At 50.3% G+C, this 19,394-nt stretch overlaps 1 protein-coding gene across 7 annotated transcripts; it reads right to left on the reverse strand.

Moving 5' to 3' along the window:
• Positions 1-10,900: 10,900 nt before the first annotated feature.
• On the reverse strand, positions 10,901-19,182 carry FTSJ1 (FtsJ RNA 2'-O-methyltransferase 1). 7 transcript variants are annotated; one of them, XM_060137770.1, is made up of 14 exons: positions 19,149-19,182; positions 18,927-19,067; positions 17,207-17,376; positions 16,862-16,931; positions 16,673-16,763; positions 16,248-16,326; positions 14,769-14,821; positions 14,630-14,683; positions 14,441-14,543; positions 14,255-14,338; positions 13,453-13,550; positions 13,166-13,363; positions 12,908-12,949; positions 10,901-11,468 (listed from the first exon to the last, which is right to left on the reverse strand). In XM_060137770.1, exons 1-13 carry the CDS (start codon positions 19,163-19,165, stop codon positions 12,917-12,919), a joined length of 1,191 nt encoding a protein of 396 aa, XP_059993753.1. In that variant the 5' UTR covers positions 19,166-19,182; the 3' UTR covers positions 10,901-11,468; positions 12,908-12,916. The 7 variants fall into 7 exon arrangements, with proteins under 7 accessions (XP_059993753.1, XP_059993752.1, XP_059993751.1 ...); XM_060137769.1 differs by having other exon boundaries at positions 13,453-13,556; XM_060137768.1 differs by having other exon boundaries at positions 13,453-13,589.
• Positions 19,183-19,394: the final 212 nt, after the last annotated feature.

Consider the following 19,394-nt stretch of genomic DNA (forward strand, 5'->3'; position numbering starts at 1 on the left):
CCTTTCTACAGGGTAGAAAGCACTTGTATCTCGACAGGACAAAATTCACTTGCATGTTTAATAACGGGACTCCTCAGTTCTGCGCATATTAACTCCTTTCTCTATAGAGTTTCAAAATGGCCCAGCCACAGACAAGGGTGCTGCCCCTATGGATCAGATAAGCCATAAATGTCCCCTAGACACACGAGCGTTCCATTGAAATGACACCTGGGAATAGTTCTGCCCATTGAAAAGCCTCCCACAGTTTTTCCTGACAATGTATAGCACTGAACTAGACATTGGCTGAGACTTTTTGCAGCTCAGAGGCCTTCCTGAGTTGAGGCATGCCCAGCCCCTGTGGTTATATCCGCTTTCTGACTCATCTATCTCCTCACTTCTTTGCTTTTGAGACCTGGACGCTGAGGGGCGCCACTAGCTCACCTAGGACGTTTGCGAATTTCAGGAAAGGACGCCCCTTCCTCCTGACGGACATGGCCCCATGCCAAGACCCAGGGATGCAAGAGGAGCCCAGGCCACATCTCCGTCCCCACCTGCCTCCTTGGCCGGGTGTCCCTGGTCAGGGCACAGCCTGCCCAGCTGTGCACGGTGGCCTGCTGCCCCAATATTATACAGTCAGTAGTGGTGACCCCCTTACTAAAAGGATCTAGAAGAAAGCGATCAGCTTGGGGTTGAGGTGGGGGCCCTGACACTACACCTGAGGGGCTTTTTTGGGGTGAAGGGCTAGGGTGCTGAGACTAGAAGGGAGACCTCTCTGCTCTCTGCAAACCTGCTGTACATCTGGGCCAGCCTTGGAATTCAGGAGCAGCAGTCCCCCTGTCCAGCCAGAGCCAGGAGGAGGGTTGGGGGTCCCTGTGCCTCGCCCCCCCATCTGGGCAAGTTGGTGGGGGGCTGGGGCTGGCAGTGGAGCTGCCCCCTCCTAGCCCAGGGTGGCTGGTCCGCCAGGCCTGGCCTCCCCACTGCCAACAGGCCAGCGGGCATGGCTCCCTCAGCCCATTTCTGAACCTTGCCCCAGGAGAAAGGGTGTGAAGACTCAAAGGTAGCAGAGGAGCAGGACAGTGGCCTAATGCTGGGGAGCCGCTCTTCTGCCCGCTCACTGTCTGTGGGCTACTTTTTCAGGCTAAATGCTTCCCTGGGCCTGGGCTGCAAGCAGGCAAGCCATTTGACAGCAAAGAATACTGAGCCCCGGGAAGGGTTGTGGCTTACCTGGGCCCCAGTGGCCCTGGGAACCCTAAACAACTTCCTAAGTGTAAGCTGCCCATTCCAGGGACAGATCAACGACTCCCCCAACTACCAACCCTAATCCATCTCTAGGCCCCTCCTAGGCCTGGCCTCTGGGTCTCCTACAAGCGATGAGAGAGCCAGATGTGGCTTCCTGACCGAATGAACACTGCCTTCCTACTCCTAGGCCTTGGCCTTCTGAGTCGAGGCCTTTGCCTTGACTTCTGTCTCCCTTTTCCTGTCCCTGCACATCCAGGCCCTCCCTTGCCCTGGGCCCTCTTCCCTGCACCTGCCTACCCCACCCTCTAGGAAACCTTACCTGAGTCTCTGCTCCCTGATCTGAGCAGCTTGCTGGCACTTCTGCTTTGTATCATGGAGGCTTATAAGCATTGCTCATCTTTCCTGGAGTCTGGAGTTTGGTCACATCATCTCCAGGGTTCCAGAGCCCACCACTGTGCTCAACTTGGCTGAATGAAGGAAGGGGCGGTTTCCCAGCTCTAGCTTTGTCCCAAGTAACAAGGTTGGAGAAAAGCAAAACGGTCCTGAATTCCACTCCCCGGCCTCTGCCAAAACCTGGATTCCTAGAGAAAGCACACTTCTTGGTTTCTCTTACAATCCCCAGCCAGGTGTAGGTGGAAGGGGAGCAGCACGCCCATCCCCCACACAGATGCCATAAGTGTGTCCCCAAGGAGACATGTGCACAGACACCAAGATCCAAGCTCATGGGTACATCTGAACACCTGAGCACATGCCATGCATGGGCCCCTAGGGATACACGTATACACATGCCCTTACCCAGGCCCATGTCCACACATGAAACCACGCACACACATGGGCATGGGCCCCCAGAGTTGTACATGCACAGATAGTGAGGCCCAGGACTGTGGGCACACCTGCACCCACCCACCCACACACATGCACATTTATACAGGGCCCATGGACCAATATGCACCTGTGTACACACACATATATGGGTGCCCAGGGGTACGCATGCACAGACATCACAGTCCAGGCTCCTGGGCGCTAGTGAGTCCATACAAACACAGATGTGCTTTCATGAACCCCCTAGGGGACATGAGCACAGACAGCCAGGCCCAGGCCGATGGAAATAACTCCAGCCATGCCTACACACATGCCCAGGCCCAGGCTCTCAGGGGTACGTGCTTACTGACACCCAGGCCCAGCCCCATGTGTGCACCTGGTCAATCACACTGGCAAATGCACCGGCACCCGGGATATACAAGCACAGACACTACACACACAAGCCTGGGCCAATGGGCTCCTCTGTACCTGTGCACTTACACACAGCCACGCATGTGCACCCTAGGGTACACCCATACACACACAGACACAAACACTCAGGCTTGCGCCCATGGTAATAGGGCTTTGAACACGAAATCTCCTGCATAAGCACATCCCAGTGTGTGTACACTATTGCTATTCACAAACACCCTGATCAGGGTACAGGCCTCCGTGTCCCTGCTGGGCTCATCTGCACCCTAGCATCTCCACAGGTGCACACTTGTACTTGTGTAATGCACATACACACCTGCACCCAAACCAGCAAAGCCTGAATGCACATGAATGTACCACATATGCGTGCACATGTGAACACTGTAAATGTGCACACACAGACATAAGCACACCAGGCACGCATGCAAATAATTTCACACATGCTGGAATGCACACTGTGCACACACACGTCCATGTGGGCGTGCACACCCGATAACCCTTGGAAGCTTTCAATCACCAACTCTGCCTGGCTGGTAATTGCTTTCAGCTCCTGCGTCTGGCAGAACTTTCTTGTGAGATGCGGTCTGTGATCTATGATCCACCCCAGCTTTCCCCAGCCCCTGCCACCTAGAGAGATTCAGACATTTGTCCCTAACCTTGGGCTGCCACCAAGCCTGAGACTACACCATTACAGCTACTCTCCCAAACCACGGCACCAGTGGCTCTAAACTGCATACGTGTTATGTGGGAGAACAGCCTGGCGTGAACCAGGTTTGGGTGGGGTTTTAGAAGGAGGCTTAGGGCGGTTCTGAAAACTCCCCAAACAATTATTTTTTAAAAAAATTTTTATTACCCCCAACAATTCTTACTCATCTTGCAGTGTGGCTGAGGATGTCCTGTGGATACAGCCCCCAGAATCCGATCTGTGGGAGTGCTGTGGATTTCACCCTGTGTTTCTCTGGCTACACATCCCCTCTCTGAGCTTCAGAGCCCCGTTCAGCTAGACAGGGAGACTGTGCTGAATTTTCCTTCTTTCACTTGAATGCCTGCTGTCCTCAGACATGGCCAAAATGAGTCTCCTGGAGTCAGATCTGAAACTGAGAGGCAAAGTATTAGTTTGCTCAATGTATTAGGGCTGCCATAACAAAATACCACTGACTGGGTGGCTTAAACAACAGACACATTTTCTCAAAGTTCTGGAGGCTGGAAGTCCAAGATCAAGGTGCCATTCGAGTTGGTTTCTGGTGAGGCATCTCTTCCTGGCTTGCAGATGGCCACCTTCTCACTGTGTCCTCACATGGCCTTTCCTCTGTGCACGTATGCATGGAAAGAGCTCGCTGGTGTCTCTTCCTCTTCTTATAAGACTCCCTCCAGTCCTATTGGATTAGAACCAACTCCTATGACCTCATTCCTCATTTAATTATGATCTCCTTAAAGCCCCCATCTTCAAAAACAGTCACATTGAGGGCTAGGGCTTCAACACATGAATTTGTAGGGGGACACAATTCAGGTCCTAACAGTCAACAAACAAAGCGCTACCTTGAGCTGTGGCAGGATGGCTACAGCTCCTCCTTTTCCTCAGATGCGTTCCTGAGACGTGTCTGTGCAGAAACCAGATGGAGAGGAGGAGTAACAACAGGCACAATCACAGCCCATCTTGTAGACATAGAATTCCTTACTGCTTGCAAAGTACTGCACTTTAAAAAAAGTCATATTTACTGAGGTATATTTTACATACAGTAAAATGTCTCCTTTGTAGCATACAGTTCTCCGAGGCTTGACAAACAAAACTAGTTGGTTAACTGCCACTAGTAGGAGAGAAGTTCTCTCACTTCAAAATAGTTCTTTGTGTGGCCACGCTGAAGTCAGCCCCTCCCTCCACCCCTAACTCCTCCCTGGCAACCACTGATCTGTGTGCTATCCCCACAGTTTTGCTTTTTTCCAGAATGCCATATAGGTGGAATCGGACAGTATGTAGCCTTGTTATTCAGGCTCCTTTCACTTAGCCTAGTGCATTTGAGGGTCATCTATGTTGGATGCATCAGTAGTTTGCTTTTCATTGCTGAGTAGTAAGTGAGGATGTATCAGTTTCTTCGTTTATTTGCCAGCAGTTGAAAGACATGTGGGTTGTTTCCAGGTTGGGGTGATTGCAAACAAAGCTGTTATGGATATTTGCATATAGGTTTTTGTATAAACACAAGTTTTCATTTTTCTTGGATAAATACCTATGAGTAGGATTGCTGGGTTGTGTGGTAGGTGTATGCTTCACTTCATAAGAAACTGCCTAACTGTTTTCCAAAGTGACTTAACCATTTAACACCCCTACCAGCACCATAGGAGAGTTTCAGCCTGGCCAACACTTAGTATGGTCAGTCTTTTTAAATTTCACCATTCGAATAAGTGTATAATGATATCTCATTGTGGTTTTAACTTGCATTTCTCGAATGATTAATGATGTTGAGCGTCTTTTCACATGTTTATTTGCCATCTGTATTTCCTCTTTGGTGCAGTATCTGTTCAAATCTCTTGCCCATTTTTTAATTGGGTTGTTGGTTTTCTTATTATTGAATTGTGGGAATTCTTTATATATTCTGGATACTGGTCCTTTGTCAGATAATGTATTTTGAAAATATTTTCTCCCAGTCTGTGGCTCATCCTTTCACTTTTGCATTATACATTTATATCTATTATTTTGTTACATTTATATCTATTATTTTGTTTCATTTATACTTTCAACAAGTATTTATTAAGTGTTCCATGCACTGCTCTAGGTACTAAAAACACAGAAGAGAACACAACAGGCACAAACACCTGTCTTCAGGGACCTCCCATGCTCAGTATTATTCAATAGGCAATGGAAAACACTAAATTAACATGTTAGATATTCTACTTGTCCCCTCACCCCCGGCAATCCATTCTCCCTCCTTCCCTGTCCTGCCCTGTGTCCCTGTGTGGACTTCATCAGCCATGCTCTGCCCCACCTGGCTTCCAGCGGGGTTGGCCAAGGAGAGGCCCCGGTAGGTGACTGGACAACACAAGGACAGAGAAAGCCAGGTGTTCACTGGCTGGGGCTGGGTTCCAGCTTCTTCTGGGTTTCGGGAACACTGTTCCCGTTCCTGCCTCTTCAGGCCTAGGAATGGTGGCAGCACCCCTCTGATGCCAGTCCCTGGGTAGCTCAGCAACCTTACTGGTTTACTGAACTCTCTGCACCTCTGTAATTGTCCCTTCATTCAGGTCTCTTTGAAATTCCACCTGTGTGTGCTTTGTGTCCCTCCACCCCGAATGCAGTGCCCTGGCTGACTCAACAAGTAGATATATAATATACTATTAGGATGTACTAAGTGCTATGAAGAAAAACAAAGCAGGATGCAGGGATACAGAGGTCCTATTTTGGATAGTCAGGGAAGGCTTCCTAAGGAGATGATCTTTAAGCAGAGAAAAGAAAACGAAGGGGGAAGCCACGTAACTGTGAACGATGTACATATCTTGGGACAAGTGTTCAAGCACAGGGGAAACAGCAGGCACACAGGCCCTGAAGTGGGAATAATGCTTTGGTGTGTTTGAGGAACATCAAGGAGGCTAGTGTGGTTGGAGAGAATAGGTGAGTAGAGATGCTGGAGAGATTGGCAGGGCAAGAATTATTATACTCATCTGCCAAAGGTGGAAACCCAGGGAAAGGCAAGGCTGGCCTGAGGTCCCACAGTGAGGTCATTTTCATTCAATCCCCATGACTTCTCCCCAATATATCCTGTGTTTCTGGGGAACAGGAGGAGGGCTACCATATGCCCCAGTGAGAATGTACAGCCCCCTGGGGAGGCCTGTCAAGTGGTTATGGCCCTGGCTCCTGGGGCCCCTGCCCTCCATGGCTCAGTCTGATCTCTGATCTGACTTAAGGACTCCAGTCTGTCCTCACAGCAGCCAGAGGGTCCTGTTACAATCCAAGTCAGCCCACGGCCCTCCTCTGCTCAGAGCCCTGCTCTGAGATCTCGCTCAGAAAAAAAGACAAAGTCCTCCCCGTGGCCAGAGAGGCCCTACAGAACCAGGCCCTGTAACCTCTCCGACCTCACCTCCTGCCACTCGCGCCTCGCTCACTCTGCTCCCACTCTACCTCAAGTGTGCCAGGTATGCTCCTGCCTCAGGGCCTTTGCACAGGCTTTCCCCCTTTGTCTGGATTACTCTTTCTCTAGATGTAGCCCCTCCTGGGGTCACACTGACTGGTGTATGGATCCTCCCAGGGTCACATAGCCTGGGGTGTGGCCACTCCTGGGATCAAACAGATGACAGTGTAGACATTCATGAGGTCACTAGATTTGGGCGTAAGCAATCCTGGGGTCACACTGATTGGAATGTGGACCTCCTGGGATCACACACTCGGGTGTGGAGGCTCTAGGGCGTCACCCAGCCTGGTGTGTGGTCATGCAGGATGGGGCGTGGCCACTCCTGAAGTCTCATGGGCTGGGATGTGTTCTCCTAGATTCCTACAGATTGGTGGGTGGACACTCCTGGAGTCACACGGACTATGATCTGGTACCTTCTCACACAGGTTCAACTTTGGACACCATCAGAGTCACAAACTTTGGGGTCTGGACCACAGACTGGGACAATGACATGACTGAGGACACATACACTGGGGAGCCACTGTAGTCAAAGGACTGTGGCGTGGACACTGCTAGAGTATCATAGGCAGGAGTGTCCACGCCCCAGTGTATGTAACACCAGGAGGACCCACAGTCAGCCTGTGTTTATCCAGAAGGAGACCTCTGTAGTCATGCTGCTTGCAGTGTGCCCTCTGCTGGGATCACACCAACCGCAGCAGAGATGCCTCTCAGGACAGGCAGATGGGGGTGGACAGTGGTGTGATCACACCGAATTTGGTGTGGGCATTCCTCTAGTCACACTGAATGGGTGACCAACGCCCCTGTGATCACAGACACTGGAGCATGGAGACTCCTTTGGTCACACAGATGGGGGGTATCCTCCCCTGGGTCACCCAGACTGGAGTGTAGACCCACCAGCAGTCACAGGCATGGGACTTTCATACTCCTGTGGTCACCCTCATGGGAGCACACCCTCCTGAGGCCACAGGCACTGGGTATAGACACGCTGTGCCAGCAACTGTGGGGTTTGGACAATACTGGGTCACATACACTCGAGACTGGACATTGCTTCTGTCACAGAAATTCAGGTGTGGACATTCCTGGGCCACAGAGACTGGAGTGTGGACACCTCTGTGATCACACAGTTTGAGATAATCACACTCACGGTGCCACTCAGACTGTGCTGTGGAACCTCCCAAAGTCACATAGACTAAGCCATTGCCACTTCTGGACTCTGACTGTGGGGTGGACACTCCTGGGGGGTCACAAAGGCTGGGCTGTGGACGTTTCTGTAGTCAAACATTGGGATGTGGACACAGCCAGGGTAAAACCCACCGGACCCATCTGGGGTCACAAAGACAAGGGGAGGACATGTTTATGGTCACACGCACTCAAGTGTAGACACCCCTCTGCTCACCTTGTTTGGGATGTGGACGCTTGTGGCATCATGCAGACTGGAGTTCAGCTACTCCTAGGGTGACAGGGATGACGTAGTAAATGAGCCTGTGGGGCCACAGAGACTGAGGTGGGGACACTCCTCGCTCCCACACCGAGTAGAAAGCTCTGGAGTTGCAGGCTGGGGAGTGACACCCTGGTGGTCACAGATCCCAGAGCATAGAGACTTCATTGATCACACAGTCAAGGGTGTACCATCCTAGGGACACATGGACTGGGTGGTGGCCACTCCTGTGGTCACACAGAAAGTTGATCATCCTGGGGTCACGCAGACTATTGTGTAGACCCTTCTGGAGAAACACAGGCTGACTGTGGGTCCTCCTGGGGTTACATACACTGGGGTGTGGACACTCCTGGTGTTTCAAGCGCTGAGGAATGATCACTCCTAGGGGACACTGACTGGCAGGTGGAAAGCCAACAGTGACAGACTGGGGTGTAAACAAACAATGCTTTCGTAACACAGACTAGGGGTGTGCTTCCCTCAGGACACACACTGGCATCTGGAGACTCCTGGGATCAGACAGAGGGGGTGGACATTTCTATGGTGACAGAACCTGACATATGCCACTGGTGAAGTCACCCAGACTGGGACGTGGGCACTGCCGCCGACTGACATACTTTGCAGTGGGCACCTCTGTGGTCAAACAGACTGGAGTTTTTACAACGCTGCGGTCAGAAGCTTTGGGATATGCACACTTATGGGGTCACAGACTATATTTTGAATACTCCAGGTGTCACACAGACTGGAGTGTACACCCTCCTGTGGTGACACAGACTACACTGTAGACGCCCTTGGGGGGCGACAATGACTGAGGTGTGGTAACCCTGGGGGTTACAGCGACAGGGGAATGGACACCCATTGTTGTTACACAGTCTAAGCAATTGACAAACCTGCAGTCATCTGACCAGGACGTGTACACTTTTGGGGTAACACAGGCTGTGTTGCGGAAAGCCTGGGGTCACAAAGACTGGAGAATAAACAATCCTGTCATCACAGACCAGGGTGGAAAAACTCCAGGAGTCACTCAGACTAAAGTACGTACCCCACTGGGGACACACGGGCTGGGACGGATGTACCTCTGGGGACAAACTGACTTTGGCGTGGAAAATTCTGGGGTCACACTGAGGGGCGTGGACACTCCTGGAGTCGCAAGACTAGGGCCACGCAGGTGGAGAGTGGGCACTCCTGAGCTCAGAGAGCAGGCCTAGGCTGGGTGGGCCTCTCCTCGGCCACACACTTGGGGGTGTGGACTCCACTGGCTTGCACAGACTGGGAATTAGACACTGCTCCCGTCAGAGAGACTTTCGGTGTATACTTTTGACGTTACACAGATGGGGGTGGACACCAGGGACACACAGCCCAAGGTGAGTATGCCCACAGGGTCCCAAAGGCTGGTGTGTTTACGCTCCTGGGAATTGAGACATGGATACTCCTGGGATTATACAAACTGGGCTGTCCACACTCCTGGGGCGTCACTGACTCTAGTGTGGACACTGCTGAATTTACACGGTGATGGGTGTGGACACACCACCTTTTGTGTGGATACTTCTGTTTTACATTCCTGGAGTCACACAGACTGGGGTGTGGACATTCCTGTGGTCACACTGACGTGGGTGATAAGACTCCTGGGTTAACAAGCTGTGGTGTGGGCCCCCTGGGGTTAGACTCAGTATGGACACTCCCAGGGTCACAAAGTCAGGTATAGAAACACCTGGGGTCACAGACTGGGATGTCGGTAGTCCTGAGGTCAATGGCTGGTGTGTGGACAAAGAACAGTGATTTTCTAAAGATAAGTGAGTAAGCTGCGGAAGCCGGGTCTGCCCATGTAGCTCGTGTTTGTCAGCTCCTGTTTGCTAAAATATAGAAATTCAGGACGGCAGTCATGGCAGACTTTCCGATATTCCTTTAAGAGAGGGGTTCTTAATGTAAAAAATTTGCTCTGGGGAGTTCCCTGGTGGCCTAGTGGTTAGGATTCTGGGCTTTCACTGCCGTGGTGTGGGTTCAACCCCTGATCAGGGAACTGAGATCCCACAAGCCATGCAGCATAGCTAAAAAAAAAATTGTTCTGGGGAACCTTTGGCATCTGATCTGATCAAGTCTGTGGACCCCTTCATAGAATATTTTTGAAAGCATGCGTGGGCATGTGCATACACACACACACACGCTCAAATACACAGGATTATGGAAACTAAATAAACAGCATGGAGGTTCCTCAAAATATTAAATAGAACTACCATATGATCCAGCATTCCCCATATCCCAAATATATACTTCTGAGTATATATACAAAGGAGATGGAATCACTGCCTCTAAGAGCTATCTGCACCCCAATGTTCACTGCAGTATTATCTACAATAGCCAAGATATGCAAACAACCTAGGGATCTGTTGACAGATGAATGAATAAAGAAAATGCAGTATATGCATATGATAGAATATTATTCAGCCATAAAAAAGGAAACCCGCCATTTGTGACTACGTGGACAGACCCTGAGGTAAGTATTATGCTAAATGAAATTAGTCAGAGAAACACAAATACTGTATGATCTCACTTATATGTGGAATCTAAAAATGGGTGAAGGTGGTCAAAAGGTACAACACTTCTAGTTATAAATAAGTTCTGGGGATGTAATATACAGCATAGTGACTATACTTATCAATACTATATTGTATATTTGAAAGTTGCTAAGAGAGCAAATCTTAAAACTTCCCATCACAAGAAAAAAAACTGTAACTATGTGAGGTGATAGATGTTAATTAAACCCGCGGTAGTCATCTTGCAATATACACATGTATCAAATCATTATGTTGTACACTTTCAACTTACACATTGTATCAATTATATTTCAATAAAACTAGAAAAATAGTTACCATGTTAAAATGAAACAACATTGGGATGCTATATGAACTTTTTTTATTAATACATCAAATTTTAAGATCTTATTCAAAGTAGTGACCAATGTGAACAATATTTTAAGATGCCTGCAACGACTGTAACATAACATAAAAAAGTAACTGTGATCTGTATTGGTGGAAGTTGCAGGCACTGCTTTTACTATTGTGATTTGACGCCAACATTCAGATCCGGGGGTACAGCTAAAATTTCAGTTATATTTAGTGAAAATAAAGATGTAATATATCCCTCCATCAAATCCACACATAACCCTGACTTCTACCAAGGTTAAGAACCCCCGCTCTCAGGGTAAATTCTGGACATAATCAGGACACGGCTGGAAAGATTTAGAGAAGAGGCAAGACCCCACTCAAGAATCCCCTCTGCAGTGCAGACGGACATTCCGTGATGTTTCTTTCCTCGCTGTGTTCCTGGTGGTTGCTGCAGGTTCCCACTCGGAGCTTGTATGTTCAGGACCGGTTGATGAGATATCTGAAAACAAGTTCATCAACTCAAGTTCTGGTTTTCCTGACAGCAAACAGCTTCCGAGTCCTTATCAGATTGCCAGCTAACTAAAGGTCAAAGTAAAAGGAAGTTTTAAACCAAAATATGTTTCCCCACTCTTCTACTATAATCATTGTTTGCTCAGCTACTAACATTTTTTTGAAGTTTTTTCCTTTACTTTCATTGTGAACCATAACACACAGAAAAATGCATGAAACATACAATGTTCATTCTTTGATGTGTAGTTCTCCACTGCGAATAAACCAGGATTTAACGATCCATACTACAGCTATTGGATATTTGGGCTGTATCTAGTCTGGGGGTACTACAAATAGTGCTGGCTAGGAACATTCTAGTACTCATTTCTTAGGAGTGGAACTGGCACACATGCAGCTTTAGCAGATAATGCCTAACAATTTTCCAGTGGCTACACCATTATATGCTGCCATGGGCGTATTCAAGAGTTCCAACTGCTGCACATCCTTCCAGACGCTTAGTATTGTCAATCTTTTTAGTTCTAGCCTGCATTTCCCTGATGAGCAGCTTTTCATGTGCTTACTGGTCATTCTCATATTTTCTTTTCCTTACTGATTTATAGCAGTTTTTTAAATATCAAGGATACTATATATAGGGATTATAAATATCTCTTCCCATTGTGATTTGCCATTTCATTTTTTTAAAGATGTCTTTTTTACTTCTTATTTTAATGGAAGACTTGGTCTGAATAACCTGCAAAGCCATTGCCAGACAGGGATGTCCTCTAATGTGGTATCCTGAGTGTGCGAAGCCCTCCAGCACTGATAGGTTTAGCCCAGACTGTTCCAGGCAAACTGGCTCCTCACTGCTCCCTCACATACCAGGCAGGGTTCCACCTCAGGGCCTTTGTATTTGCTATTTCCTCTCCCTGGAATGCTCTTCCCCTAGATAAACACACGATTCCCTCCTTCATCTTCTTCAGGTCTCTGCTCAAACATTACCTCAGTGAGACCTTCCATGATAACCTTTTCAAAAACTGCAAACTGCCACCTCCTAGAATTCTTGACCTCTTTACCCTGCTTTAAAAATTTCTTCATATCCCATATTACTTTTACATTTTATATATGTGTGTGTGTGTGTGTGTGTGTACGTACATATATAGAGAGGTCAAGATAAATAGTTTGTGTATGTGTGGGTGGAAACTCCTGCATTTAGACTGTGTCACTGCTTATCACCTCTTTCCCAAACTAGAAGCTCTGACAGCCAGGATATTTGTCTGTGTTATTCTCTGCTCTATCTTCAAACCTAGAACAATGCCCAGCACACAGCATGTGCTCAATAAATGTTTACTGAGTACCTCAATATGTAAAATCCTTAAAGCAGTTCCTGGCACATAAGATCAGGTGTTTTAGTAAAGGTCTGCTGACTGAAATCTTACCAGCTGATGTAAAAATTTCAAAGGTGAAATTTTACTCAGTTTTTTCTTAAAGGTGCCATTTACTCAAATTCTTAGACAAAAAGGCAAATTTACCTTAACATCTTAAGGCGAACAGTTCATTTCACTGTCTTCCACCTACTCAAGAAAAAAAGAAGGGACTCAGATACTTGGCTAAGCTTTTCTGTTCACTGTACTTGGTTTTACCCATTGACTTTTATAGCTATTGGGAGGCAGGGAAGAGAAGTTTGTCCCAGAAACCATGTGATTTGGGGCAGAAGGAGGCACACGAGGAGGGGGTCACTGTGGGCACAGAGAAAGGGCATTAAGGGCTCTGGGCCCGTGTTTCCAGACCTCAGAGGCCAGCAGGGTGTGGCGCTGTGGGGCGGCCAGGGACTGGGGCAACGTGTCCACTGTGCTGATGGGGCAGTCCTGGGGGCGCATCTCCTTGGCCAGCCGCCCCTTCTTCTTCAAGGTGCAGGCCTCCTGGTATGGTGGTGAGATGGGGGGCTGCGTGGGCGGAGTATACTTGTATTCTGAGCCGTCCTCTAGCTGCAGGGACACATATCGGCAGGGGGTGGTGAGGACCTGGGAACCTAGGACAGCACCCCCCATCCACCCACTGTTGGCTGGGCGCTTACATCCAGTGGGTAACTGCGGTCCGAATCATATGCACTCAGGTCCCCACAGGTCACAAATGGTACAATGATGCGGGTGGGACCATCTAATTGGTTGAAATCTGGATCTGACAAGCAGGGAGAGATGAGGCAGGACAGGGCTGGGGTGTCTGGGAACAGTCGTGACTCAGGCTGCACCCAGGATGGGTACCGAGGCCTCCCCAACGTATCCACCAGCTACTCTTACCCTCCTTTACCAGAAATCCTTCATTTGGTTCAGATCACTTCCTCAGGGAAGCCCTCCATGATCACCTGTTCTAAAACACACACCCCCAACCCACTTTTCTCCGACTGCACTTATGTCCACCTGCCATATACTGTCTGGACTTTGTCTCACTCAAGTGTGCCTGCCACAAGAGCTGCTCTGTGCTTTTTCCCTCTAGGGGCCAGTCTGAAGGCCCTCACAGGATGACATTCCCAAACAGGGGTGGGGTTTCCACCTGGGGCGTGACTGAGTCTTCTTAGTCTAGAATCTCCGCAGACAAGTGGAGTCTCCCTTGGGGTAGGACTCAGGATCCTCCTGTGACAGACTTTTCACCAGGTCCAAGAGTTACCACTAGGCCACTGGGTTAAAGATCCTCCTGGGACAAAATATCCATACGGGGGTGGAATTTCCAGAGGATGGGGCTGAGGATCCTTTTGGGACAGAATTCCCCTAAGGTGCAGAGTTTCCACCAGGGGGTGGGGCTGAGGGCCCTCCTGGGACATAAATTCCATTGGTGGACAGACTCTCCCCAGGGATGGGGCCCAGGGCTCTGGCTCTCACCGTAAGAGTGGTCCAGCAGGGGTTTGGTCAGGTCCGGCAGGAAGCCCTCAGGGGGGTCATAACCCTTACAGACAGCAAAGGCCTCTGTGGGGATAAGGTGGAGTGAGGGGCGACTGCCAGCACCACCCCGTGCGGATGGGTCCCTGAGATGCGCACCCCCCAGCCTGGCCCCTCCACCCCACTGACCAATGCTGGAGTTCCGGCTGCTCTTGGGCTTGGCACAGAGCACGGTGGAGAAGAAGACACGCAGCTGACTGTAGATCAGTGTCACATCCCGGCCTCGGAAGATCTGCAGGGTGGGGAGGCAGAGATGAAGGCATGAGGATGACCTTTGGAGACCCCTCTCTACCCCCTACCAGGTTCCCTGAGTCTTACCTTGGCCACAAAGCAGCCCCCTGGCTTCAAGACATGTGTAGCAATATTCAGAGCCTGTGGGCAGGACAGATGGCTAAGGCTGAGGTGGAGACAGCCAGGAGGGGGCCAAACTGAGGCAGGGGCAGCCAGGGTTACTCACGGCTAGGAGGAGCTGGGCCTGCATATACTCATCAACATCATGGAGGCCGGTTACTGCATCAAGAGAACAGCATTAGGGGGCCTTCCAGTCTAGCTATGCTCCTGTTCTAACCTCCCAGAGAGGTTAGAGAGCTAAAAACGTTTCCTAGGCTCTCTTACTGCTAAGGTTCTGCATGCAAATACTACCTGCCAACTAGATGCGTACTCTGAGCTCCTAATCCTAACCCTTAGGCACTCATTTTTATTCTCAAAACCACCTCAGGCGCGAATATTGTTATCATCATTTCTACCTCCAGTCCAGACTGTTCCTCTTGACTCCAGACTCAGATCAGAACGAACATCTCAGACTCAATACATCCAAAAACAAACTCCCGATCTTCCTGTCCAAACCTGCTCCTCCCATCATCTTTCCCATCTCATCTGATCCTTCCAGTTGTTCAAGCCAAAAATCTTCGAGTTACCTTTGACACACACCCACCCACCACTCTCTCCTCACACCCACATTTAAGCCATTAGCAAATCTTCTCAACTCCACCTGGACGACTGCAGCGGCCTCCCCTCCCCAGGTCTCACCCCTCACACTGCTCACAGCAGCCAGGGGGATCCTGTCACAACCCAAGTCAGGCACGGCCCTCCTCTGCTCACAACCCTCTCATGGTTTTCCCCACGCTCTCATCTCAGTGAAGAAGCCAAAGTCACCACTGTGGCCCAGAAAGATCCACACAAGGATCTGTTCTCACCTCCTACAACTCTCCTGCTCACTCACTCTGATCCAGCCACGCTGATCTTGCTATACCTCACACATGCCAAGCACCCTCCTACCTCAGGGCCTTTGCATAGGCCAATTCCTTTACCTGGATTGTTCTTCCTCCAGATGTGCCCCTGGCCCATTCCCTTGACTCCTTTAGGTTTTTGTGCTAAAGCCAATGAGGCCTTCCCAACTTTATTTAAAATTCCTACAGGTACTCCCCTCTTCCCTCTCCTTTTCACTGACATCCCCATGGTACCTATCACCTTTTGACAGGCTACAAAGCTCAATCACTTGTTTCTCTTCTGTCTGCTCCCACTAGAACACCAGCTCTATAAGGTCAGAGATTAGCAGAATTTTATTCACAAATATTTTCCCAACATGTACAACAGTGCCTGACACACAACAGGTGCTCAGTAAATGTGCTGAATGGATGGATGGCTAACTAACTGAAAATAAAAAAAGAAAAAGAGTGAACACTAAGATGGAATTGGACAGTTGCAGAGAGATGAGCAATAAGAAGATGAAAGGGTGGACAAAACCCAAATGGTAGAGTACGGGGAGGGAGAAGACAGAGGCAGAGAATAGGAAACAGAGGTAGGGAGAAGTTGCTAGATATAGGAACAGCTGACAGTGGAGAGGAGAGGCAGTAAAAGAAGCCAACAGAGGCGGGACATACAGAGAAGGACACACATAGGGCCCCCGCCTGGCCTCCCAATCCCTGCTGTTTACCATCAGGAGCCCCGTCGCACACCACTAGGTCCGCGGGGCAGCCCTCAAAGTGCTGGATGATCTCCTTGGCAGTGGACAGCTATGGAAAAGAGGGAGGATGAGTGGCCCCAAAGCACCCCCTCCACAGCCCTCTAACCCCACCTGCCCTTGGCCCTGGCCCGCAGCCCCTGGGTCAGCCAAATTCTCAGGCTTTGCCTAAGACCAAGCTCCATCTCTGGGATCATTTTTTGCTGTCTCTCTGTGATGATGACAGGCTGGCTCTGTTTCTCTGCTGTTACACTCTCTTGGGTTCTCTCAGTTACTCCATCTCTGTCTGTCTTTCTCAGTCTGTTTGTCTTTCTCTTTCTCTCTTCCACTTGCCGTAGCCCACAGGTTGGGGGGCCTTTGCCCAGGATACACCCCAACACCCCAAGCCATGCTCTCACCTGGGTGATATCCCCCTGGATCTGTAACACACCTGGTAGTGGAGCCATAGCCTGAAGGTCCACGGCCACCACGTGGCCGGACCCCTGGCCCCTGTGGACAACATGGTCCATGTCAGCCCAGTTATCACTCCTGGTCCACCCTCCATCTAATCTGCCCTCCCACTCTCCCATCTGGGACTCCACACTCACCCAATCTTCTGGCTCAGCACCTGGCTCCAGCTGCCCGGGGCCGCGCACAGGTCAACTGCCCGCGTCACACCTGAGCACACACAGGAAGGTGTAGTGGTCAGCTGCACCCACCTCTCCAACCTGGGACCCTACAAAGTTCACCCCTTTCCCCTGGGGAGCACCCGTATCTATCTGCTGCCTAGATGCCCAGCTCCTTTCACATACCTGCCCATCTTCCTGCCTGGCCCCTGCCCCATAGACCCTCCAAGTCAGCCCACCTACCACAGGGAGCTCTGTAGGCCTAGCCCACTTGTCTGTTCCCTTCGCCCACCCCATCCCCCCGTGACCCGCCCGCCAAGTGGGGACCTTGGAAGAGTTGGAATTCCTCGTCAAGTTGTAGCAGCTTGAAGGCACTGCGGGCACGCCAGCCATTCTCCTTGGCTAGGCGGTAGTAGACATCCCGCTTATCCTTTGACGTCCGTCCCATCTCACACACTGTTTGCCCAGGGACCTGCCAACAGTAAGCTGACGCCGCCCTATATCAGTAAGTGGGCCATCACCTACCTCTGCAGGGCAGCGAGAACCACAAAAACTAAACCGGGCTCATCTGATCCATGTGACAGCTCACTCAACAGGTGGGAAGGCTGGAGCCCAGTCACTAACCCCAATGACCTCACTGAGCCTGAAGGACCCCACCACTGAGCTCTCAGGCTCCATCACTAACCCCACAGATCCTCCCCAAAGATCCCACAAACCCAACCCATATCTCATAGATGACCCATTACTGACCCTGTCCACCTCCCACTGCTGTCACTCACACACCACATATTAAACCCCACTATCAACCCTTCTCTGCCCACCTTACCCCCAATAACATCTTACTGTCTTCCCAGCTCTCCTCATTGCCCCTAGAGTCATATAGCCCTACTAGTCCCCCATTAATCCCTTGTTTTCACCCCATTATCCTCATACTACCTCACTGCACTCCCCACCTCCTTAATCTCTCTCCCCTGAAGTGATTAGGCCCCCAATAATTCCCTTATTACTACATCTTTATCACCGCCCCCCCATTAATGCCTGGAGAATCATGGCCTATTAGTCCCCCATCGAGCTCTCAATTACTATGATTTATCAGTCCCCATTAACCTGGCCCTCCAACTGATCCTTCATAGATCACACCACTAGCCCCTTGTAACCCTTCACTACCACACATTCATGTTAATCCCTGATAATCATACATCAGTTCCACATTCTCCCCTCACTGCCCACCTTTATCCCCACCCAACAATCACTTGATGATCACACCCAACAGCTTACTATTACCCCCTCTTTGCTCACTCTGCTCCTATTAATTCTTCAATGATCATACCATCATCACCCACTAAAATCTTTTGATTACAACACCCCTTCAGCCTCTCATTCTCTCTTCTTTGATCACTACTCCCATTAGTTCCTTGATCATGACTTTTACTGGCCTCTATTATTCCCTCCACGGTCGCACCATTATCCTTTCAATCACTATGCCCCACCACTCTTTAACCCGTTGAATATCATACCTCCATCAGTCCCTCAAGGATCACACTCCTACCTACCTCCCATTATCTTCTAGTTGCCCACTCTACCATCCCCTCATTAATTAACGAACACATCCCATTGGCCCCCTTGAACACATCGACTAAAACACGCCTTTTAGCCCTCACCGATTCCCCAATAACACTCCCACCAGACCTCTATTACACCCACGCAGCCCACCAAACCTCCACACCCACCCATTAACAGCCCTCTGGCTACACCGCCGGTCCCTCCTCCTCATTACCTGAAAGCCCAAGTCCCCAATGGGACCACAAGACCGGCTCCGCCGGTATCTGGACCTCTGCGCCCCCCCGCCCACCCCCAGACCATCCCGCATGAGTGGTCCCCTTCTCCAGACAAACCTTGGGTCTGGAGCCTACCTGGTGCCAGCTGCCCGGACTACGCAGCTGCAGCGCCGAGGGCGAACTTGCCTCCTTCCCTCACCGGCGGGACAACGCAGGCATGCCTCAACCGTCTTGGCCGGGACCCAAGTCCTCCGCGCCCCAGGGCCTACCTTAAACTTTCGGAGTGGGGAGAAGCGGAACGAAGGAGGCCGGTCCGCAAGCAGCCGGAGCCTCGGCGAGAGCGCAAACCGGTGAGAAGTCGTAGGGCTTCAGTCTGTATTCTAGTTGATCCGAATGTCTGTCGCGCATGCCTAAGGGCAACCAGAGCGTGGAAAGCCTGTCATCGTGGAACGCGGTAGCTCGCGCCAAGCGGGGACCAGACCTGAACGTACCACGTGAGTTCCGCCATCTCGCGCCGACGTAGCCGGTCGGGCGAACTGCCGTTCCCAGCATGCAACGGGCGCGAGTAAAGCGCCAAAGTCGCGCACGGCATGGCTGAAACGTCGCGAGGCACGAGAACTGACTTTGTTCTTTTGTTACAGGGCGAAAATCGACGTACTCTCCGCCCCTCCCTTCTTGTACAATAGTATTCCTTGAACCTGTGGACTACATTTCCCAAGATACAACGCGCGCGGCGG

Source organism: Lagenorhynchus albirostris, chromosome X (assembly GCF_949774975.1).
Source record: "Lagenorhynchus albirostris chromosome X, mLagAlb1.1, whole genome shotgun sequence".
Lineage (NCBI taxonomy): Eukaryota > Metazoa > Chordata > Mammalia > Artiodactyla > Delphinidae > Lagenorhynchus > Lagenorhynchus albirostris.

Coding starts and splice junctions, on each gene's coding strand:
- FTSJ1 (XM_060137767.1), bottom strand. Junction 16,932..17,206: donor GGAATTCCAACTCTTCCAAG/GTCCCCACTTGG, acceptor GTGTGTGCTCAG/GTGTGACGCGGGCAGTTGAC. Junction 16,327..16,672: donor TCCAGGGGGATATCACCCAG/GTGAGAGCATGG, acceptor TCTTTTCCATAG/CTGTCCACTGCCAAGGAGAT.